We start from the raw sequence: 24170 nt of genomic DNA on the forward strand, positions 1-24170 counted from the left end.
CCTACCAACAGTTTCAAATTTCATCCTGATGCATACCTGCAATAGCAGCAGAGCTTGAAACCTGACCTAAGGGACTGCTCTTGCAGAGGCAATAGAACATGCCAAGAACACGTTTCAGCTGCATGTCTCTCCAGCTCCCACTGGACAAGCACTCTCTCCTCCTACAGAATGTCTCCTGGTAGGTCTGCTCATTACATTAATGAAAGTAATTGTATTAGCAGCAGTTCTGGTCCCTCACCAGTAAGCAGTTTTAAGAGATCAGGCTGCTTACATTAATTGAATAAGAAAAATCTCTACTCAATTTAATTGAAGACTGCTTTGAATGTTGAATAGTAGCCGATTCTCCATCATTGCTGTTTCCCACTAAGCACACATGCCAAAGCCCACTCTCAGCTCAAGACACCTCAAGCCCCATCCCAGAACCACTGAAACTGAGTAATTACAGATGAGCAAGCTGCACCTCTCCCAGACCTGCAGCACAGCGGCAGCCACAGCCTCAGCCAAGCACTCCTGCTCCAGGGTGTGTGGAGCTCTGTTGCCATGAAATAGCTCTTGGCTTGAGGCAGCAGGCAGCTCCAGCACCACTCACAGCAGCACACAGGTGCTGTGCTCTCCAACTTCCCAAACCACCGGGAGATCCAGGAATGAGCTGTTAAATATGGGTCAAGAGAATTTCAGTTACCAGCCAAACCAACCCATTACTCAAGATTTTATTAAAACCAGGCTTCCAACAGTACAGAAACACACTGTGCTGCAGCATCCCAGACACGCCTTGCCCACTTCACAGGCTGCCAGGGATACAGCACTGCAGCTTTCTGGATGCCAGGGGAGAACCAAGCCCTGACTCCCCTCCTTACACACAAGGCCATCCATCCTCCCAGGAAAGGCTTCCTTGACTTGCATGCTATGGCAGGACATGATCTGTGCCAGGCAGGGAATGCAGCCCCTGCAGACAAAAGCATCCAACTGCATTAAACATGCAGCAAATTCCAGAATCCACTCGTTACATGCTTTGTACCCAGGGGACAGAAAATGTAACACCCTCTGTCTAAGCTGGCAGGACACAAATTCATCACTTCTGAGGGCTTTGAGAGGTCAGAGCTATTGCAGGGTGTGGGAATGCTGTGGCTTGAACGAGGATCCCAGGCAGCAGCATGGGAGCAGCAGAACCACCCATCTTCTTAAGCAGAACACTCAAACTCCAGCAGGGCCCAGGACAACTTTTTGTAAATCTCAACCTGTCAAGAGAACAGACAACATGCTGTCTATCCACTCCAGCACAAACAGCAAATATACAGCTTTCAAATGCACTCCAGCCCCCATAAACACCACTAGACAACAGCTGCTCTCTAAAGAGAAGGAGTTTCCTCCTTGCCAAGCACTCTAAACAGGATGAACTCAAACTGCACTGTGGGAGCTTTTAGGGCAGGACTTGACAGGAACTAACAGGGCAGAGATGCCAGAGAAACATCCAGTCAAGCTCAACCAGCTCCACCACCTGAACCGAGTACTGGCATCCTTTTGCTGAGAGAGGGCACAATCCTGCTCTTGGGAGACCTCAGCCTCCCTGGAGACAGAGCAGCTGCTCTCAACAGCAACATGAGGCTGGAACTGGGCAAGCCAGTGGCAACAGCTGATGATCTGATGAAGTTCTGTTACGCACATTTTCTAAAAAAATTAGTGAAATGCTAACCACAGACAGATTTTCAGATGTCACATAGGTTATCTTTAAGTAACAAAAAGAACACCAAAAGCAATCCTTCTCTTGCCAACAGACACATTGCTGAAAGCATGACTTCAATCCATTTCTCAAGACATTGAGAACCTCCCATTGGGGGGAGTGAACCCAAAAACTATAAAGAATAAAAGCTCCCAGACTCTGCAAGAAGTACCTTGTTTTAACATGCTTAAACAGGACAAGACAAAAACATTACATTTATGCCCTTGAAGTTGAATTGAAATCTTTCAGACCTCTCTGCCCTTAATTTGAGATCTTTGGAAAAAACTTTAACAGGAACTTCCCTGTAGGAAACTTTTTTTAACAGGGACACTTAGGTTTTAGCACTTACAAGGGCCCCTTCTGCAATATTAATCCCCACTCTGGCAAACCTCCAGGGACTTTAACTTGTCAAGGCACTGCAGAAGCAACTTCCTTGGTAAAAGGTATTATTTCTCTTTTTATTAAACCCAGTGAACACAGGTGAATTAAAGACTTACCATTCTCCCCTGACAAAGGGGCACACATGGTGGAGCAAACCAGACAATGTCTTCACCCACATCTCTTCATTGTCAGCTGCAGCCTGAACTTCAGGTCTCCCCAAGGCTCAACTCCCCACTTCTGCCTTCACAGTGCCCTGGGGGTAAAGCCAAAGGGAACTGTCAGCACCAGACCCTGTCAGGGTGTGGGACACAGCAGCAATTCCCTGCTGGTGCATCAGACACGATCTGGCTTGAACAGCAAGTAATCAACACTGTCGCTCTGATGGGGAAAAAATTCAGTCATCATTTACACCAGCAAGTCCCTAGGAGCTGCAGCTGCACACCCCCAGCAGCTGTGCCACACTCCCACATCCCTGGCAGAGCCGCAGGCACTGTGGGCTAACAGCAGAGGAAACAGCAGAGCCATGCCCACACTGGCAATCCTCTGCACTCCTTGAACCTGGCAGCAAAGGTCAGGGCACAAGAGCGCTGCCAGCAGCACCTCCCACAGGGACAGCTTCAGCCAGAGTGGCTCCTCCTCCTCCTCCTCCTCCTTACTGGGGCAGCTGCTCAGGGCTGCCCATCACCCAGGGATGTCCATGCAGTGCCCTAAACTGAGCCCTCTGAACACAATGCAGCTGGGAAGCACACAGCACAGAGCTCTAAGCCACCACGCTGTTCCAGCTCAGCTCAACAGGGGCAGCTTGCAGCTTCCTGGCCTGCTGGTTGCTATTCACTTTGGACATGATGGAACGGGAGGCCCAAAGGACCTCAAAGCAATGCTTCTGCAGGAGGAAAATCCCTGTACTCATTTCTACAATACCTAGGCTAACACTCATCAGTATGGTCTGGAGGGATAAACTGGAAGCACTCCCTTGCAGAAAGGTATTTCTTCCCTTTCCCCCACCCCCCTCTCCTTTGTAAATTTCATTAAATGTGATTCCCACTTACTTTCAAGACTTACCATTATTTGCTAGAGATTCAGACATGGTAGAGCAAACCAGACAACTGCCCACATCACACACTTCTTCACTGTCAGCTGCAGCCTGAACTTCAGGTCTCCCCAAGGCTCAACTCCCCACTTTTGCCTTCAGTGCCCTGGGGGGAAAGCCAAAGGGAACCATCAGCATCAGGGCCCCGGATTTCAATATTTTGGGCATTTGTTAACACCAGGGTGTGGGACACAGCAGCAATTCCCTGCTGGTGCATCAGACACGATCTGGCTTGAACAGCAAGTAATCAACACTGTCGCTCTGATGGGGAAAAAATTTAGTCATCACTTACACCAGCAAATCCCTAGGAGCTGCGGCTGCACACCCCCAGCACTTGTGCCACACACCCACCTTCCCTGTCAGAACTATAGGCAATGAGGGAGTTAATGTAAATTCCTCCCCCAAAATGTGGCTGGTTGCATGCTCTACAAGTACAGAAGACAGGGAAATAGTGCCACAAAATGGAGAACAGCAATGTATGGGTGTTCTAGAGCAGAGTTCAAGACAGCCAAGTGATTTAACAGAAAAAGAGGCGCCAGGAAGAGATTAACAGATTATTACTGCCTTTTGCAGCCCCAGGCCTGGTGCCCACGTGGGGCTCCCGTTCCCCGCCGGCAGGCGCCGTGCTGCCCAGGCCATGAGCACCGGGACCGCGCGGTGCTGGCGCAGGGAGGGCCCGCACAGCCCCCGGGCCCGCAGAACCCGGAGCCGCCCCGCACCGCCCGTCCCGGGGCCCGGCAGCCGCTGCCGCGGGGCTCCTGCGGGAGGGACCCACACCTGCTACCTACAGCGACACCACCCTGGCAACGCGCGGCCCGTGTAACTCAGTAACTCCTTTGAAAGAGCAAATATAAATACGTGCGGCTTTAATTCGGTTCGGAACAGCTATTTTGCAGACTTACCGCCTGGCCCTGGCAGAGGCTCGGGCCTGCCGGCGCACGCCGGGGAAGTGCCCTCATCGCCGGCCTAGCTCCGGGCACGGGGCTCCCGCAGGCGCCCTGGGCTCCGCCGTCCTACGGAGAAACAAAGCACAGTGAGCACCGGGAGCAGCGGACGGTCAGCACCGGCCCGCGGCCGCTTCGCTGGTACATCAGACACGACCTGGCTTGGACAGCAATAGTCAACACTGCCGCTCTGACGGGGAAAGAGTCATCACCTCCACCAGCGAGCGCCCAGGGAGCTCCGCCAGAGCTCGGCGGGGGAGCGCCCGGAGCCCGCTCAGGCGCCCTGGCGGACGGGCCCGGGGCCCAGCGGGAGCAAGGCGGTCCCACGGCGCGGCGCTGCCCCGGCCGACGGGCGGGCACAGAGACGCCTCTGGCCGCCCGCAGAGGCCCGGCCCACCCCCAAGGAAGGGGCAGAGGGAACTCCCGAACGCTCCCCGCCCGCAGTACCTGCACCCACCTCGGCCAACGCGGAGCAAGAGGCCGCAGAGACCCGCGTGAGGGAATTTATGGGCTCCGCAGGCGCCGCCCCGGGCCCGCCCCGCTGCCCGCGCAGAGGCGCCGCCATCGCCGCCGTGCCGGGCGGGGCCCTGCGGAGCCACGGCTGCTCCATTAGGAGTAGGGGCCGGCTCACAGCGAGGGGCCGGGCGCCCGTGTGCCCGCCCCGCGCTGTGGCGAGCTCGGAGCCGCGGGAGGGGGCGGGAGGCGCCGCCATTTCGCGGTGCCGCGCGGGGCGGGCGCTGCGCCGCATGGCCAGGCCCGGCCGCGTTGCGGGCGGGTGAAGGCGGCCGGGGCAGGCGGAGCGGGGCGAGCAGCGGAACTCGGGGTATCGGTACGTTTGGTATCCTTTGGGATCGCCGAGCGTGGCTTTGGACACTTAATTTTCTTTTACAAACTAAAATAAAAAACAACAGTTAAGAGCTACTCTGCCTTGTCCAAAGGCACGGCCGCTGCAGCGGCGACATCCATCAGGGCCGTGCTCCCCATGGCTGCCGGCCCGCAGCCGCCGCAGCGCGGTGGGCGCGACGCTCTCGGCTCGGGGCTGTGTCGGGGGACCTGCCCCTGTCTGCAGGTACTTGGCTTTTAGGTGCTTTAGACAGGTAAATTATGTTCCGTTAAACCGTCTGCCACTGACTAACTTGAGGAATGAAATAGAAAGCAAAAGATGTGTCTTGAATGAAAGCAGCCCAGTTTGTAACCCAAGCACCAAGTGAGTTGTGATTTTTATAGCTAAAAACTCGCCTTGGGAAGGGGCTGTGACCGCAGTCCCCGGCCCCGGGGGAGCCGTGCCCACGCCGGCCCTGGCACTGCAGGCGTTCCCCGAGGCAGCGGCGTGCGCAGCCACCAGCGCTGCCCGAGCCCGCGCTGCGCCCGCCCGGGGAAGGCAGCAGCTTCTGTCCGGAGGAACACCAGCGGAAGAGATGGGCTTGAAATGGAGCAGGGGCACGGGCAGGGAGAGGAACAAAGCCAGAAGCCTTTACAGCATCTGGGACTAAAGGCAGGAGAGGAAGAGCTGTGTCCTGCAGGAAGAAGCTCTGGTCCAGACTGGCTCAGAATCCTGTCATGGCTCCATGCTTTGCTTTTTTTCTGTTTGTAAAATACACACTGCTTAATTCAGCTCCTGTTAAAATGATTTTTCCAAATTAAGTGTGTTTGTAGGCAAATAATTTTTGAAAGCAGCTTATCAAACAGGACTTGTGGAATAAATCTCAATGCTGTTAATCCAAGTACCAGAACACCAAAAGATGAAAAGACAATCAAAGGAGGGACATTTTAAGAGGATTACAGGGAAAACTAATCTTGTTACACTGCAAACCCCTGTCACATGCACAACGCAAAAGGAACTTTAAACGTGATTTGTGCTGCCTAGCTTGGCAAGGAAGGGAAAGTGGGGAGGTCTGAGATAGTCAACAGCTACAGCAGAACTTAGTATTAAATTTATTCAATTTTATGTTTGGGTTTTATTCTCCTTGGCAAAACCAGGTGGAAAATATCTTTAGCTAAATGAGTTCTTCAGCTCAGGCTCATTGGACTCAGGAAGTTCTCAAGAGGCACCAAAAGTCTCCAGTCCCAGTTTTCCTCCTTGTTCCCCTGCAGTGCAGCGGGAGCCCTGGTGCCCCACAGCCCATCCCAGGACATCAGGGGACACTCCCGTGCCCTGCCCAGCCTCAGGCGTGCCCAGGGTTAGGGTAAATGAAAGACATTTATTTCTTTTTAAAGTACCACAGCCCCGAAGAATTTATTTGTATTCTCTGCCAGCCCTCACAGGGATTCTGTCAGCATCTCCCATGTGCCAGCACTGAACCATTCTTTTCTCTGGGCAGGGGAGATGGGAAAAGATGAACTGTTCTTGAATTGCTAAACAAATGTTTCATGTGCCATCCTCTTAACTGCTACATTTTTATGTTCAGGGTTCTTTTAAAACCAGAACTGACTATGAAGAAATCTAAACTTTGGTAGGGATAAAACCTCTGTTTTACCAACATAACCTAAACCAGCACCAGATGCCTACAATATTCTTGACATTTCTAATACAGATTGTGGTTTTCCAGCAAATAGACTTTATTTTAAAAAAAGGCATCAAGAAAGCCATTAAAAGATCTCCCTGAACTGTTAGGTCAGCAGCTTCACTGTGATAGTCAAAATAAAACAGCACACTGATGGGGGCTGGAAAAACAGCTTCATGAGCTTCTGCCAAATCACACACACTGTTCTTTTAGAATAGGAAAAATCCCAAAGACAAAATTCACAGGATGGATTACTGCTATGGCTCCAGGCTGTTTCCCATTCAGCTCTCCTACAGACCCTTTTATAAGAATTAAAAGGTGCATTTTAGCTATCTTGCAGGCCAATATTCCCAAAAAATTTGGCAGAAATTCTTTCAGATCTTAATCCTGAAACCAAGACTGATGGATCACAAGGTCATATTTCTTCCTTGGGGAATCAGGCCTTCAGGCTCTGAAAGCAGGAGTGGAAGATGGTGAGTGCAGCCCTCCCTGCCCTGCCCTGGGCAGCTCTGCGTGCAGAATGGCTGCAAGGTTAAAAGGCTGGGGCAATGAGGGGGCAGTTCTGAGGAGAAACAAGAACACTGCTTCAGCTGTGTCTTCTGCCTTTGCTGCATCAGGCACAGAGGAGACAACAGGAAAAGCCCCACTTTTATCCAGAGCTCAGGTCAGCTTACCCAGAATCCACACGGAGTGTCCCACCAGGAGGCTGTGATTGCAGCAAGGTCTGGGAGAGGAGACACTTCGCTTACACAGGCCCAAGAGGGGATCAGGGTGTTTAACAGCACTGAACAGCTCCCTGTGCCAAAGTGCCTTAATCCAGGTTCCTATAAAACACAGCATGAGCCACAAGTGACTGCTGCAGAAGAGTCCCAAGAGCAGGCTCTAGTCCCATCCGAGGAGAAAAGGCAAGTGCAGCAGATGAAGGTAGGGAGAACCTGGGCCCACTGCTGTCAGTCCACTCCCTGCTTTCCAATAGGAATGGTTTAGTAAGGAGTTTCTGAGTTGGAAAAATTTGCAATACAAAGCCTCAGCCTAGCAAGTTTCTTTTAATTTTTAAATGTACAGCATTTTAGTTCTACAAATGTAAAAAAAATTAAAACCAAAAAAACCTTTACAATGTTTGGGGGTTTTTAGCTTATAATGATCACACCCAACGTGATTCAATGCAATCTGGTCTTCAGTTCCTGTGGCCCGATTGCTTTGGATGATGCAAATAAAATGGCCAAGACATTTAGCTCTGAGACAGCACCTGCAGGAACTGCCCTCTGCGGCAGAAGTTCCCGTGGGCGCTGCACACAAGTGTAGGAACTGCTCCTGCAGGTCACAGGTAGGTAAACACTGACCGTAGCTCACACTGGACGAGACACAGACGCGTGTCAGCCTGCGGGGCCAGGGCTGGGGCCAGCGCTGCTGCAGGAGCCAAGCTCTGCTCTGCAGCACCGCCCCCAGCATCGCTGAGCAACGCAAGGCTGGGGCTCAGCTTACAAGCAAACAAGGAAACAGAGTTAAAGTCTCTACTTTGAGGAAGTCCCATCCACTGGCTGTGCCAGGTTCCTCGTTTAAGCGAACTTTTAAGTTTCACTTTAAAGTCCAGTTTGAGCTCCCATTAATACAGCTGCACTAACACTGTGGCACAAATAACAAACTGTACCCACGTTACTTTGCATTCCCTTGCTCTGCCAGGTCTGCACATCCTGCACAGCACAGAACATAGAACATTCTCTATGCACTCGAGAACCACTGGAAGTTACTCCACAGCTCAACACACTGCCCAGACTAGAGCACAAGCATTACAAATCTATAAAAAAGCAGCCCCTGTGGTGGTGTACAGGAATAAACTAACCAAAAAAATTTAGTATTACCATTTATTGGTGACAAACACTACGTTTTACTTACATTCCATGGGGAGAAAAAATTCCAGCGTAAACAATGAACGGAAGCAGTACTGAACTCGCGCGGCTATCGTGCTGTACCTGGACCAATGCAAACCTCAGCGCGCACCGACCGTGCGCAAGAACACAACATCAAAAGCAACACAGTTATATATAAACATAGGTAATTTTTTTCAGCCCTACATGGAGATGTAATTAAACAGTATAAAGCACTCAAGGAAAATCAATCTGCAGTTTTATATGCACTACATTGAGATCATATCCTGTACTGTAGTGAGCTGTGAGCCACCAACACACAGTCCCTAAAACACAGCTCAGAAATCACTGAAAGTCACGTTGCATTCGAGTTCCCCTACCCCACACTCAAGAAAACTAGAAATTAACCAAAAATGATCAAACCAAGTTTAAAATTCCTAAAGTGTTTAAATTCATTCAACCATTAGATAATTAGGGTTGGTTTGCAAAAATATGGGGCTTTTTAAAATGGTGGGACACAGCCTGTTTCCAGTGAAACGCTGCTATTCCAATAAAACCAAAATAACCACATACATGGATATGATCTTCCCAAGTTAGTTCACAGGTAACATGTCAGTCTCAGAAGACAAAGTTTCTAAACTGTGCTATGGTTCTAGATACAATTAAGAAACTTTTAAATGAAAAATGTATAGTGTCATTTCAATCAAAACAACATAATGAAACTAAAAATGTATCACTGTTTGAAGAAAAAGCAACAGTTATGATTTAGACACTACAGTAGGTTGTAGAGACTGTAGCACTCCAACAGTTAGGTTACATTAAGAGGAAGCATTTGATTTTCTCTGGTGCTTTCAGGTTTGGGTTCAGTCAAGAGCCTGTTTCAGGCAGTGCTGTCCAGTGTTTGTCCCAAAGGGTTTGCGCTCGCCGGTTTGAGGAGAGGGTCACTTTCCATTTCTTGTTTCACACATCTAAAATGAGAAAACACCTGTTACTTAGGAGACAAAACACTATTTCCACAAATAAAATACTTTAAATTGGACACAAATAATTTCATGTGTATTTAACAATTTGTTACCACATAACTGCCCTGATTTTTAATCAATTAGCACTTTGTTAATCTCACCACTGTTAATCTGAGAGTTTATTATCTCAATGAGAAGCTCAACTTTCTCTCCTCCCAAACCCAGCCAAGAGAATAATTTGCACTTCTCCACGCTTCTGCTGAAAATGAGCTTTGACCCCTGCATATCCCTTTACCTGTGACACACAAGATTGCAAGAGAGAGAGAGGAGCACTTGGAACCCCAAGGCCACTGCAGAGTCACACTCCTTCCAGAGAAATGGGAAGGGGCAGCTGAGCTGAGGGAGGCCAGAGCTGCCGGGGCCCAGAGCTGTCACACAGGGCTGGGGTCACACCACAGCCAGCACATGTCACCCACTCACTCCTCAGAGCTTTGCCTTTGACACCTGACAGTGACAGGACTGACCATCCAACCCTCGTCTGGTCCTGCTGGAAGGCAAACAGCCCTTGGCATTTCAACCTTTCTGGCAAATCAAACCCCTCACATGTTATTTGTCTAAAAACTCTGAAAGGGTTAATCTGCATCAGTGCAAGGGACATCGATGGGAACCACTCACACAGACATTGGTCCATTTCCTGTCCTTGGCATCTCTGTGGTTTGTTGGTCCAACTCAGACAGCAACTTTAAAATATTCAATGCAGCCTAAAGAGAAGAGAGAGCACTCAGCAATTCAGCCTCCAGACAGTTAAGTAATTTAGTGAAAGCACTCACTTAAACCCAAACAAATATTCTTATTTTGGCGATATTTTTAAAGAATTTTTTTAAGTTCCACAGTTATGGTGGAAAATGCAAAGGTGTAGAATTTCATCTTGCTTCATTAAACAATTGGATGGTGCTGTGACTGGGGATTCCCACTGCACTTGTTTCAGCACTGAGGGAAAACTAACACACCAGGACTAGAAACAGCAAGAAAAGAGACACTAAATTAGTAACAGCTCAAACTGTGCAGAGCTTAAGACAAAGGACAGAAAAATACACAGAACCAGCGTCCTTTTCCAAAAAAGAAAACAAGTTACACAAGAATCAAAACTACAAAACAGGAGGGGCCCCTGACTGTTTGGCAGGGTCAGTGTGACAGGGCTCAGGCCAAGGTCAGTCACCTCCCCTGAGAACTGACTTCTTTTCCCCACTTCAATCAGACCAATTTCAGGTGCAGCTTTCCAGCATATCCCTGACTCTGGCACGTGCCTTAGTGACAGCTGAACTCTGAACTGAGGAGGGGGCTCACAGTGTCCATTGGGAAAGTACTGCAACAGCTTTTAGTATAAAAATCAGCAGAATCAGGTTTTCCTAAGGGTATTCAAATACTGCAAATGACTCCTTCAGGCTGCCACACTCAGATCACCTCGGAGACCAAAAGAACAAGAACAATTCCTCTGAATGGGAGCAGACTGAGAACATCCTATCAGCTTCACCTAAAGTCTTTTAGAGCCAAAGTCCCCTGCAGGTTTCACTTCAGCAGGCTCATTCTTTCACAAAGAAATATTTCAGCCACTGGTAATAAAAAAAATCTCTTTTATAAAGGGAGCTGAACAGATTTAGAGTGTCTTTTACTATCCAATGCTGAGCTGCATTGGATTTCTTCCATAGGGGATTCCACTTCCACTGCAAGTCTGAGAACCTGAGCCCAAGTATCACAGCTGCCAATGAAACATCAGCCCATTCTGATATAATAAGGAAATAAGCTGTTAGGTTTATACATTCCTTTTTGTGCATTTACTGTCATGGGCTCATGCAAATACTATCAAGACAAAGCAAATGTGTTTTTTGTAGACCAAAACTGTGATCAAATATTTAGCATATTAAGCATTATTCAGATTACATTCTGTTATTATTAATCATTATTTCTGCAACCTGTGAAATATTAGACAAAAATTAGCCAGGGAACTGCAGAACATTTAATTGCTCCCATCAGTGATATGAAACCTTGGTGTCCCCTCAGGGAAGGCCCAAGAGCAGCATTTCAGCAATGTTCATCATACCATGTCATGGCAGGACTCCACATCCTTTCCAATCCCATGACTGATCAGCGGTGGCTGAGAGGAACAGTTTATAAGAGATACAAACTCATTCTTGTTATTTTTTGGAAAGTCCTTATATTCAACCTGAAGAAAAGAGAAGGATTTACTTCTTTTCATTTAACCAAGTACTGGAAGTATATCACAACTGCTACAGATTATTTGCCCATATATGACACTGAGCCTTTCTTCTCGTCATTCTCTCAGCCAGAACCCCTCCATTTAAAGTTTAACCTCACTTACAAAGGTTTTAGTACGCACAAGGGCTTGGCAGGGCTCCTGAATGTGAGCGGCTACTTAATAATGATTGTTACTGGAACCTTTATCCTGATCACTGCTAACTGCTTTTCAAATTTCTGTATTGTGTTTTTTGATCCACTGAGCTCATCTGTCATATGAATATAGGAACTTAATGCAATTCCCATTAAAGGGAGCAAATGTGAGAAAATGCAGAGCTTACAGCAAATGTCAATGTATGACAGATTAGTGAAAAAATCTGATTTCACATCAGCCAAGTTCAAAGTCCACAATGTCTTCCTACATTGGGACAATTTTCAGAAAATGCTGCTTTAATTTTGTTCTTCCAAGACGTCAGAGTAGCATTGAATTGGGGCTGAGAATGGTACAGAAATGCACACTTGAAAATTAAATTTAAAAAGATGTAAAATTTGGCATGTGTCATAGGTAAAGCGAAATGGTTACATGCATTTCAGCAGGCTCAGAACTCATCTCTCACCAACAGAACTAAAAAGCTTTTGAACAATAGCTTTGGAAGAAGTGCCGTGAAGTTGAACATGTACCTGGATTCCTTGGACGTTGGAGAGATAGTCCAGCTGCTCGGAGGGCCTGGTCAGAGGCCCGTGGGGGAAGTGTCCTGAGGAGCTGCTGCTCTTCAGGATGGTCTCGGCAGTGGGAGAGGTGCCCCCGTAGAGCAGCTCCCGCGCGATCATGGCCGTCACCGTGGCCTTGGCGGGGTTGGGAGCTGCCCGACTGAACTCTTTGGTGTGGTGTCCTTGATTGGCTCCGACAGCCTGTGCAACCTCAGGGACCATGGGAAGAATGCCAGCAGGAAGCTGCTGATGGCTGAGATAAGGCATCCTGAACTCATCTTCTTTATTACCTGGGAGGAGAGAGGTGCACACTGAGGAGGAGCTGCTGTTTGAGAGTCCTCCTGCAGGCACACACAGGCACCAAAAGTCACTTTGGAAAAAAATAATTCATTTCAAATTACTTTTGACATACTAATAAGCTTGGTAGGCTCAATCAGCCTTTGGAGGGCCAGAGCTTCAGCATCATCAAGACAGAGCTTTCTTACTGAACTATTGACTTGATGCAACAGCTGCTTCTGCACCTTTACCTCCAGGAGGAGCTTCTCCAGGTCAGTCAAGCTCACAGACACCTCAGCTGCAACCATATTCTAAATATATGTTTAGCTTTCAAAATTTTCTATTCCATCGTTTAAACTGTAGGAGCAAATAACGAAACCACAGAATGGCCAGAGCCACCATTAAGGATGTAAAGAGAGTGACAGTCCACAAAGTTTAAACTGCATATGGTGAGAACAAGCAGGTAGGAAAGGTAAAATGGAATGTTAGCACAAAGAGGCAAGACTATTTACAGCAAATGTCCAGCCACAGTCAATTGACAGCAATTTGCTGACATTATGGTATAAGTTAAAGAGGGATAAGAACAGCTTTTTAAGGGGAACTCACACAGAGTTATGGCTGAAACTTGCACAGGTGTGCTCAAGAAAGGTCGGGAAGATAGTGCCACCAAAATAAACCAAGGAGTCATTTTTATGGCAGAACAGATTAATGAAGTTCTGCAGGACTGAGCTGTTTCAAGTCTAAGGATGAAAGCCAAAATTTGTAAATGGAAGAAAACAGGAATAGCAAAATCTGAATAGGAAGTCAGGAAGTTTACCTAAAATCTTCTGGATGCAGTAAAACAGTACTAAGGCCCATGCCAATTCCAACTTATTATAATTTAAATAGCAAAGTAATACTTAAACACGTAAAGTACCTGAAATATGCTCTCCAGAACAGCAATCTGTGGTGATAGACAAACTTTCCATAATGATTCCTCCCACCAGATGACATTCCAGAAAGCAATGTCTGCGTCCAGGGTGGCCAGGCTTGAGGTGTTTTGATTCCAGCCTGCCACCCTGGGTGTGCCCATCACAATTATTCACTGCCTGAACCAAGGGCAGGCACAGCTCCTGCTCTCAGCCATCAGAGACCAGGCACAGACTGAGGTGGTTCTGGACAAGGCCATTTCTTCCCTCTCCAACTCTGCCTGAGGCTGACCAGTCAGTACTGACACCCTTTCTCATCTTCAGGAACAGGGGCCTTGGGAGGAATATGCTCTTTGAGGTTTGAACCAAACCTTTCCAAGGGTTCCATTTGGTTTGCAAGGCAGCAGCTGCACAGCTCTGCTCATCCCAGAGTGCTGGATGGCACTGCTGAAGGGACTGGGAACAGCCCTGACACCCCCAGCTGGGCCCTGCTGCTTTCACCAGGTTACTCACTAGCTGAAATCTCTTCAGAGCCCGGCTCAAAGAAGGTTACTTTTCTTCCATCACCTGGTTTCTTCACTGGGGTCTTAAAAATAAAAGAAAAGGAACTCAAACACACAATATCCCTTTTAAACTTTTTCCCCCAAATTCTAAAGTTTTCAAGGTGCAGGTGATCTGACCAGCCAAAATTTTACTGAAAATGTTATTATTCTAAAACATCAATAACTACATTGCTATCAAAAAAAGAGAAGTTCGGTGATTCTTATTCACTGAAGGCCTAAAACTACCACATCTCAGAGAGGTGGTATTAGGAACACAGCTACTCAGAACCAGATACCAGAATAAAGGCAGTTGAACTGCCATTAGTCACTGGTACTGCTGAGGGGAGCACACCAGACACCAATGAGCACGTGCATGGAAAGGAGAAAAGCAACCCTGGCATCTGCTGAATCACCAGCAGAACACAGAAGGCTCCTTCCCTCAGAGAGACCTGGAACTTTTCACTGCAACTGTGACAAGGCTGTGTAAAACCATTGCTAGCAGAGCACTGTAACCTACAGTCCTCTGCTAGCAATGGTTTTACATAGCAAGCTCCTAACACCAACACATTGATTATCACAGGTTCTGAGACATTTCATAAAGCACGAATACATTAATTTATCCTTCTGATGAGACTTTCATTTACCTGAAAACCCAAATGCTTAATGTATCCAAAACACTGGATATTTAATATTTTTTCAGAGAGCAATCCCCTCAATACAATTGTTTTCTAGCTAGGGCAGAGAGAATGAACGACCTATCCTGTTACTGCCTTGCAAAGCTGCTTGTGTTCAGCTCAGCCTTTGCTGCAGCATTAACCAGCTGCTGCTTCCTCAAGACTCACCTTCTCTTCTGTCTTTAATGCTGGTTTTGGAGGCTGAGGTTGAGGGACTTTGAAACCTAAAATTTCCAACATATTTTCTGCTGCATTGCGTTTAGCAACCTTTTTGTTTGTGCCCATTCCTTCAGCTGTGTGTACACCAACTTTCACCTGGACAGAAGAAGAAGAAAATTCAATTCTTAAGCAGTAGTATTGGGATTCCCTTATTAGTGATCTGTGTCTCCAGCATGCCATGAGTCACAAAATAGTTCAAGTGATCATTATTCTGAGCAAGTTGTCATTTATTATCAATAATCATTGGCCTTCAAGCACAAAAAACCCAAACAGAAGTCACACAAAGAATTGTATTTCATCATCTCACCTTGGGAACCCAGGCTAGTGTTAATAAATCCTACATTACAAAATACAAGCAGCTTAGTACCTCTTAGCAGAGTATTAATACTCCTGTAAATTAAAACATTAGGCAGTTACAACATAGACTACTGGTGTCCTGTGCAATTTTTTTTAAAAAATTACTCAGATCAATTTTCTTGAACCTTTATCTCTGTGAATGTAGCCCATTAGATATTTTGTTAAATCATGTCATGGAAATCTGTTAAGCCTGTATATCATCCTGACAACCTGACTGCCATAAGAAAAAAAAAATGAGGTGCCAGCCCCAGCTCCAGCTGTGTGCCATGGTCACAGGGTCACACCCACAGCTCCAGCTGTGTGCCACTGTCACAGGGTCACAGCTCCAGCTGTGTGCCATGGCCACAGGGTCACAGCCACAGCTCCAGCTGTGTGCCACTGTCACAGGGTCACAGCTCCAGCTGTGTGCCACTGTCACAGCCCCAGCTCCAGCTGTGTGCCACGGTCACAGCCCCAGCTCCAGCTGTGTGCCACTGTCACAGGGTCACACCCACAGCTCCAGCTGTGTGCCACTGTCACAGGGTCACAGCTCCAGCTGTGTGCCATGGCCACAGGGTCACAGCCCCAGCTCCAGCTGTGTGCCACTGTCACAGGGTCACAGCTCCAGCTGTGTGCCACTGTCACAGCCCCAGCTCCAGCTGTGTGCCACGGTCACAGCCCCAGCTCCAGCTGTGTGCCACTGTCACAGGGTCACAGCTCCAGCTGTGTGCCATGGCCACAGGGTCACAGCCCCAGCTCCAGCTGTGTGCCACTGTCACAGGGTCACAGCTCCAGCTGTGTGCCATGGTCACAGGGTCACACCCACAGCTCCAGCTGTGTGCCACTGTCACAGGGTCACAGCTCCAGCTGTGTGCCATGGTCACAGGGTCACAGCCACAGCTCCAGCTGTGTGCCACTGTCACAGCCCCAGCTCCCGCTGTGTGCCACTGTCACAGGGTCACACCCACAGCTCCAGCTGTGTGCCACTGTCACAGGGTCACAGCTCCAGCTCCAGCACTGTCACAGGGTCACAGCCCCAGCTCCAGCTGTGTGCCACTGTCACAGGGTCACAGCCCCAGCTCCAGCTGTGTGCCATGGCCACAGGGTCACAGCCCCAGCTCCAGCTGTGTGCCATGGTCACAGGGTCACAGCTCCAGCTGTGTGCCATGGTCACAGGGTCACAGCCCCAGCTCCAGCTCTGTCACAGGGTCACAGCCCCAGCTCCAGCTGTGTGCCACTGTCACAGGGTCACAGCCCCAGCTGTGTGCCATGGCCACAGGGTCACAGCCCCAGCTCCAGCTGTGTGCCACTGTCACAGCCCCAGCTCCAGCTGTGTGCCACTGTCACAGGGTCACAGCCCCAGCTCCAGCTGTGTGCCATCACACCCACCTGCATGACGAACTCCCTGCGCCTGGGCAGCCCACGTTCTGTGATGAGCATGTACTCGGGCTCCTTCTCCTTCTTGGCCTGCTGTATCTGGGCAAGTCTGCTAATGGGATTCATTCCTTGACCGTATTCTGGACTTGTTTGCAGCTACGTAGAACAGTGTTTAGGAAATAAGCCAAACTTTATGAATATTCAGTTTAATAGACAGAATGCAGCATGTCTCTGAATTAATTCATCTCTAGGTTTTAAAAATACTGAAATAAAAGTTACTTAATGAAACACTGTCACAGGCAAAGAGAAACACTGAATTTATTTGGCTCCACTGTCACACTTGACCACATGTAACCTACCCTGCTAATAGCTTTACAAATTCTAATCCTGCTATATTAGGAGGGACAAGCTTGCAGGAGAATTTGTACAAGCAAAACCCGAAGCTGTAAAGTCTGAGGCTTGAAAGTCAGAGCTTGATTTTTATGTGCTGCTCTTTCCTTTATAAGGTTTCTCTTTCATCCTGAATTTACTGATAACTGCTATAAAAGTGGTGTCAGAACCCCATTAGAGTGGGAGCGAAGTACCAGCTCATTTGTTGCACCAGAGGGCTGGTAAAGGCTGAGCAGCTGAAGAGTGTTTATAACCAACTCAGAAAAGCCTCTCTGATGATTATTTGCACAGTAAAATTTCCAATCTTTTCCCCCTTACCTTCACTATTGATTTTGTTTTCTTTTTGATTCGTGGCTTCATTTTCTCAACTGTAGGAAGGGGTGGCAATTTTTTCAGTTCTTCTAGGACTGCTATTGCAGCATTTTTCTTTGAGATCTTCTTGCTCTTTCCTTCACCTTCACCCATAAATTCTCCAACTGATACCTTGGTTACAAAACTCTTCATATGGGGAGGACCACTTTCCTTGGTCACCTGTTTCAGAGGGAAAAACTGAGTGAAAGCGTGATAAACACTTATTAAAAATGGCAGGGCACATTGTTTATAGCAAACTTCTCTCAAGAACTAAGGATAAAGAGATTTTAGATTCTCATACAATCCAAAAAGTAAAACATATTCTAATAACATATTCCCACCCAACTAAGCACATATTTTTAAAAGATCAGATGCAGCAAGCAGTAAACACTATTTACACAAGTCATTAACCCATCTTTTTTAATTTACTCATTTACTGTTTCAGTATAAAAATAGGACTGTTCTATTCCACCAGTGTGTACTTCCCCACAGTTAACAGCCCTCATTAAATATATCATGGTACAGCAATAAAACATTACAGAGAAAGCAACTATTTGGGATCTAGCATTTTAGTCCAGAAATTCTGATTTCTGAACTCTGAAGTTCTGAAGAAACCAGAAGACATCTAAGAGACAGCTGCCCACTACAGATTTAGGCTTTTAACTCCATTCATAACACATCATACTCCAAAATATCCATAAAGTCAAGAAGTAAGAATTAATTTTAAGAGCTTCCACCCACAATTGGCTTTGTGTGACAGTGTATTTTTACCAGTGATACTCAGGCTAATCTGCAATAATTGAAAGTTTCATGTAAAATTTCATAGAACAGTTTCAGAAGCAATTTAGTTACACACAATGGCATTTTCTTACTATAATAATTCAGATGGTTGGATTAAATGTTACTTTGCCAGCTCAGAAAAGCAGCATGATAAATTAATATTTCAGTGAAACAGAGATGCTCGTGTGGAAGCTCCTAATTTAAGATAACTGAAATGATCAAGAGGGGCAAAGAGGCAGCAAGCAGCCAGGCCAAAGGGAAAGGAAAGTCAGGTGCACATGAGGTCCCCTCATGGCAAGAAAAGAAACCTACTTGTGAGATTCTGCACTCATGGGTAGTCCAGATCAGTGCTTAATTAAGCAAATACTTCCATATGTGTCTTTCAGAGTGAGCTCTACTCTTTTGCCTCAACTCTGCACTTCCATGTTCTAATCATTAATTCAGGGTTGTGCTTTGGTTCTTCACTGTAATAAGCTTTTCTCAAAAAGCTTGGAAAAAAGATTGCACAGACAACCACAGCATAGCTGTTCACTCCATGTGATCATTCCAGGACATGAATTTGTGAACAGGTGAATTTTTCCTTTTTCTTCCCTTTACCATATAAACTCCAGGACAATCGGGGTGACTGTCAAAGGTTAAAGTGTATTCACAACTAACAAGACGTGTTAAAAGTCAGTTGTTTGGGTTATCTAGGAGAGACTCAACTTAATGCATACCCTTAATAGTCTAATAAAAACAAATCTAGAGCTTGTAAAGTAAACATACCTCAAAATTCACAGGCAAGTTCCTTTTAAGTGCAATCTCAAAAACTTGGCTTATTTCAGATTTATTGAGATTTTCATCATCTGGTTCTTTTCCGTTAACCTAAAAGAAGCATACTCTATTTAAAATAAAGATCCTATTAAATTGAATTTTATCCATTCAACCACTTTACTGAACTCTCCAAATTTTAAATACTCTAACCTTTACTGTCATGTTACATGAATGTGGAGAAAAGCAGCCCACATACTACAGAACTGAATCTTAAAAAGCTCATTAAGGTGTATGTGTAAAAGCTTTCAAACCTTCATATTTTCATGTGCTCATTACAAGAAAGAACAAATGGAATAAGGGCCAATAGGTTTAAAAATGAATGGGTTTATAGAAAATGAAATTGAAGTGCTAAATGCACTGATTTCCAAATGGAAGTACCTTTATGAAATACAATTTTCATATACTGATTGGACATTTGCACCAAAAGCACTAAGACAGGATCAGGTAAGAGAAAGGGCAGGAAAAATAAAGATTCTGAGAGTGGGACCAATGTGAATAAGGGATGGCTGACGAGCCCCTGGCACAATTGTGTCTTTCCACATGCTCCCTTGTAAGTGCTTCATCTACAGCTTTGCTTTCTCATGTCAAGAACATCCTATCAGGAACTTGCCCCAAATCAAATGCTGACCATCTCTGAGAACTCAGATCTGCTGAGACAACACTGCCAGTGAAGCTTTCCTACAGGCATGTCTGTGTATCTCCAGGTAAAACTTTGACTGGGATTCCAAAAGTGTGGAATGCTTTAGCATGCCTTAGCACCAACATGAGCTAAGGCATGTCAACAGCAACAGAGAAATTTTAGGTGTCCAGCAGTGATATTGGAAAGATTATGATAAAGATGAACAGCAACAATATCACTGATTATATCATGCCACAATACTAGTTATGCAACCTGGTAATAAAAATGATTTAAGTTCTTACAGGAGCAGCATCAGGGGAGCTGAGCTAGAGAGCTTTCATAGATTAAAACTTGTTGGATGGCAGCGAGCATCCCCCATGTCTGCTACTAACAGGTTAGTTTAAAACACAAAGGATTTTTTTATCCCACCAGTTAAGACAGGCTTTTGCCATCTTAGACAAAAAATAGTTGATGAAATTAGTCTCAAGTTTTCAGTCCTCCCACTGTCCCATCAGACTCTGCACTGCTCTCCTGGGCTGCCCCTGTCCACCAGGCTGGGGTCTGGGCCCAGCCCTGGCCCTGTGGTGCTGTGGCAGGGCAGGGCAGCTCCTGGCAGGGCTGTCCCAGAGCCCTGATCTGCTCCACAGCGGGCAAACCCCGAGCCAGTACAGCCCCCTGAGGTCTCCACCATCGTCTGCCAAACCCCAGCGCCAAGCTCCAAAGGAACAGCAGCACATTCCCAGGAAGAACACCTCAACTTCTAAGGCCACGTTCACTCCAGCACAGCCAGGAAGGGTCTGTCCCTGCCTTTACTCACCAACACTGCCACAACTTCTATTACAAGCACTTTTCCTCTCCTTGTAATTTCAGACAGATTCTAGAGTTTCCAATTACTACGTTTTTCTTTGTGAGGATGACTATGACTTCTCTTTATTGGATTAAATTTTCCCACTTAATATCCTCTCAAGAGAATACAAATAAATAGAATGGAATTATCTGCTCTATTGCAGTGTATGTGCATTCCAGGTCTGTGTGCATAGTGCAAAATGAAGGTTCTTTTCCTCAATACCTTTATCTAAAAAGAGTGAATTCTTAGCAAAATAACGCTTAACAGACTACAACTATTTTTCTGCTTATTTTGACTCTACTTGAGTTCTGGATCAGTTTACTTTATAGATCAAAAATAATCATACACACACACACTCCCCCTTTCCGTGCACACTTCAAGGCAGATGATGTGTAAGTTTGCTTTTGAGGTATTTTGCCTGTTTGCATTGACTAAACTCTCCAAGAATTATGTGCCTCTAAATCTGAATGAGACCCCAAAGCATTTGCCATTCTTAGCTCTCATCACGTTGTTCAAGCAAACTCCACAAGTCCTGCACTCCATTACGAGGGACTTGCCCTCTTCCAGGAACTCCTTCCAGTTCCCTTCCCTTCCCCAAGGCTGCTTGTGAGCAAAGCTGAACACGGAGGAGCTGCTGCCCAGCACTGCAGTGACCAACCACAGCCATCAGTCTGAGCCTGTCCTTCCACATCAAGGGTATAAAGAGCAGCTGATATTTACCAAGTGAGCTGGCAACAAACACAGAAGCAAATTTTGAGGCCAAATTAGAATTCCTGCCTAAGAATCGTGCTAGGAAGCCGAGCTCTCCATGTTCCCTAAGCTTTAAGTCAATGTTTTATCATCTGTCTTTGAATATGCCGAGTAACCCACGCTGCTCCTCCAGCAGCACATCCAACCCAGCCACACTGAAGGCCCCTGTGAGCTCTCCCACCACAGCCCCCCTCAGGGCTCCCACACTCAGCTCAGCTCTTCAGGCAGGGCTTGGTCCAGCCAAGAGCCAATATTATTACATGTTTTTTCCTGCCACTTGCTCCTAGATTTGCACCTGAAAAGGTGTGGGAAATGGTCGCTCTTTCCCTTAAAATCTAATCATTTTACTCAATGATTTCTTCTTAGAATCACAGAATCATTTAGCTTGGAAAAGATCTTTAAGATCACTGTGCCCAACTGTTATTATGCACAAATATTTTCCAATTTTAAAAAACAAGAGTAAAATTCCATAGAAACAAAAACTTGTAAAAAATCCCCCCAAATAATAAGAAAATGTACAAAATTACTCCCCCTTCAAACACGTCTGTTCAAGCATCAGAATATTGTTTACATAAGAATACACTCAAATGGGATACACCAAAATAACTACATTTAAAAAAAATTACTGGCAACATCAAATGACTGTTAGGAAGTATCAGGATTATGTCTGCTTCTGGAATCTTCATTTGCCTCTGTTGTATACAGGCATTTCAACAGCACCTCTCATGACCTCACACTCTTGTATCCTTTCCAGCCCTTGCCTCACTGGATGCAGGAATGAACAGGATTCACTCAGCACCACAACCATCCTTATTCCACCTTCCTCTTGGCTATGGTGAAATGCTGCTACAGAAACAATTCCCTCAGACACTCCTAAAACTACAACAGTTGAAAGCCTCAAATATCAATGAATTTAAGTACCAAACTTTAAATGAAAACTTGATTATCCAAGTACTTGCTATAAACCAGCACACCATGTTCCAAGGCCCACTCTCCTTTCCCTAAGCTGTATTTCCTACTGTTCCTTCTACAGACAAGTCAAATTTAAATTGAAAAATAAAATGACAAATGCAGTTTTCTCAAGGTCAAGACATCATTCAGGTCCTGTTTTATTAATAAAATAATTCTCCCTTCTTGCAGTCTCTTGCCTCATTTACTACCTCTACCTCTGGATTTACACCCCTCACACAGAATGAGACATCCTACAGCAACTGCAGCTTGTTCTCAAGATAGATTCCCCACGCTATCCAACTGCACAATTCCATATATTTTCAGAAAGTGACCTGTACTGAAGCATTCCTAGAAGAGTGAACAGAGAATAATCCAGTGACATGTGAGCCCTGCAGAGCTGCTCTCCCTGGGTCTGTGCTCCCTGAGGGGGAAAAGGGCCCACGAGAGCAGCTCATCTGTTACCAGGGTGGGCACAAAAAGGGGACGTTCTGCACCACTGTCACAGAACAATATTCCAGAATTTGGGGCTCCCAGAACTGAAGGGGAACATCCTCCTCTGCTTTGGCCTCTTCTGCATGATGACCAGCTGGTCCCTGCCCACACTGTGCCAGCCACCAGCTCAGATTTCAGGGCAGGGCTCAGCCCAAATCCCAGCTCCTGTTCCAGCATCATGCTCTTTTCCCTGCATCTGTAATCTCTAGGAGCCTCATCTTCCAGTCTGCATTCCTCCAGGAGAGCTTTCCCTTACCTGGAGCACCTCCATCAGTGCCTCCCAAGCCTCTGCCCTGAACTATCAGGTCCAGTGCTTTTGCCCAATCGCTGGGCAATGCTCACTCCCACACACACCAAGTTTTAACTCAACGTCCCTTGGCTTCATGTTTCTTCAAGCCTCTTGCTCTGCCATTCCTGGTAGCTCCCAGTGATTTTTTTTCTCAGTCTGAGACCCCTTGTTACCTTCTTGTCCAAGTCTTCATTTTCCCTCTTTCTCAGCACACAGCCAGACTCCATGTCCAGCAGCTCTCACACTCCTCAGATTGCAAGTTACAGTTCTGTCCTTGCCCAAAGCAGCCAACACACACAAAGTGGTGCAGGCTCCCAGCCAGCCCAGCAGCAAAGCTGCTCCTGTGCTCACAGTGAGACTTTCTGCCTAAAGCCACTCAACAAAAAATCACAAAAAACACAATAATGGTATTGGAATGGAAAGTGCTGGGCAGCCATAAATATATGAAGGGATAAAAATTGACTTCTTATATTCCTATCAAAATGTGTGTTTGAGTCTACTATTCCTATGCATTTCCTGCTCTTCCAGAACTTCCATGGTTCTTTCCAAAATCATGCAGGAATTTGTCTAGGAAGTAAATCCGTGCCTGAGTTTTATGTTGCCCATTTATGCACTTCTTCAGACATTTGTGTATAATCTGTACCTGGTAAGATATTAATTCCTATCTATGCTTCCAGTGCTCATATCTGACAGAGGTCTACAGCATTGCTGTGGAAAAATATGACAGTAAAAAAATTAACATAACTTCATCTGGGAAAATGGTAGTTCCATAGAAATCTATGCTTTTACATCAAAGTGTTTCTATTGACACAAGTAAGTCACCACTGCTACACAGAATTAGATTTCCCAACTGTCTCCTCAACAAGGAAAAAAATATCCCAGTTTATTCTAGCAATTTCTGTTTACAACGCTTAAGATTAATTCCCACCTCTGGTTTCTCAGGCAAGGGCTCATTCTGCAGAACTTTCAGAGCTTTAGCAGCTGCATCATGCTTAGCAGCTTGTCTTGTTCTTCCCTTCCCATGAAACTGCTGCCCTCCAATTGAAAGCTCCACTTGATAAAGTAAAGGCCCAACAGGAAATGGGTAAAAGTACCTGCAAAGAGAGAGGGGAATAAGCAA

At 46.4% G+C, this 24170-nt stretch overlaps 1 protein-coding gene, 1 long non-coding RNA gene and 3 other non-coding genes across 11 annotated transcripts in view; all 5 read right to left on the reverse strand.

Moving 5' to 3' along the window:
• Window positions 1-694: 694 nt before the first annotated feature.
• LOC129127593 (uncharacterized) lies at window positions 695-4715 on the reverse strand. 3 transcript variants are annotated; one of them, XR_013184526.1, is made up of 5 exons: window positions 4593-4715; window positions 4094-4204; window positions 3164-3297; window positions 2218-2354; window positions 695-1238 (listed from the first exon to the last, which is right to left on the reverse strand). It is a non-coding gene; the product is annotated as an uncharacterized LOC129127593 (long non-coding RNA). The 3 variants fall into 3 exon arrangements; XR_013184527.1 differs by having other exon boundaries at window positions 4583-4606; XR_008535197.2 differs by lacking the exon at window positions 4593-4715 and adding an exon at window positions 4293-4317.
• On the reverse strand, window positions 2426-2516 carry LOC129127873 (small nucleolar SNORD12/SNORD106). The gene has a single exon (XR_008535223.1). It is a non-coding gene; the product is annotated as a small nucleolar SNORD12/SNORD106 (small nucleolar RNA).
• Window positions 3399-3489, reverse strand: LOC129127874 (small nucleolar SNORD12/SNORD106). The gene has a single exon (XR_008535224.1). It is a non-coding gene; the product is annotated as a small nucleolar SNORD12/SNORD106 (small nucleolar RNA).
• On the reverse strand, window positions 4273-4357 carry LOC129127875 (small nucleolar SNORD12/SNORD106). Its single transcript, XR_008535225.1, has one exon. It is a non-coding gene; the product is annotated as a small nucleolar SNORD12/SNORD106 (small nucleolar RNA).
• A 2951-nt stretch (window positions 4716-7666) lies between the features above and the next one.
• The window catches only part of STAU1 (staufen double-stranded RNA binding protein 1), a 28667-nt gene continuing 12163 nt past the window's right edge, over window positions 7667-24170 (reverse strand). For 2 of the 5 annotated variants that reach the window (XM_054644422.2, XM_054644423.2), the window contains 10 exons: window positions 23979-24144; window positions 19055-19153; window positions 17477-17707; window positions 16781-16924; window positions 15005-15151; window positions 14134-14206; window positions 12407-12726; window positions 11571-11693; window positions 10145-10230; window positions 7667-9475 (listed from right to left, as the gene is read on the reverse strand). In XM_054644422.2, coding sequence (XP_054500397.1) covers window positions 9388-9475; window positions 10145-10230; window positions 11571-11693; window positions 12407-12726; window positions 14134-14206; window positions 15005-15151; window positions 16781-16924; window positions 17477-17707; window positions 19055-19153; window positions 23979-24144 — 1477 coding nt within the window. In that variant the 3' untranslated portion in view covers window positions 7667-9387. The remainder of the gene's footprint in view (window positions 9476-10144; window positions 10231-11570; window positions 11694-12406; window positions 12727-14133; window positions 14207-15004; window positions 15152-16780; window positions 16925-17476; window positions 17708-19054; window positions 19154-23978; window positions 24145-24170) is intronic. The other 3 variants (XM_054644424.2, XM_054644425.2, XM_077187222.1) reach the window with 3 other exon arrangements.

The sequence above is a fragment of the Agelaius phoeniceus genome, chromosome 17 (genome assembly GCF_051311805.1).
Source record: "Agelaius phoeniceus isolate bAgePho1 chromosome 17, bAgePho1.hap1, whole genome shotgun sequence".
Taxonomy (NCBI): domain Eukaryota; kingdom Metazoa; phylum Chordata; class Aves; order Passeriformes; family Icteridae; genus Agelaius; species Agelaius phoeniceus.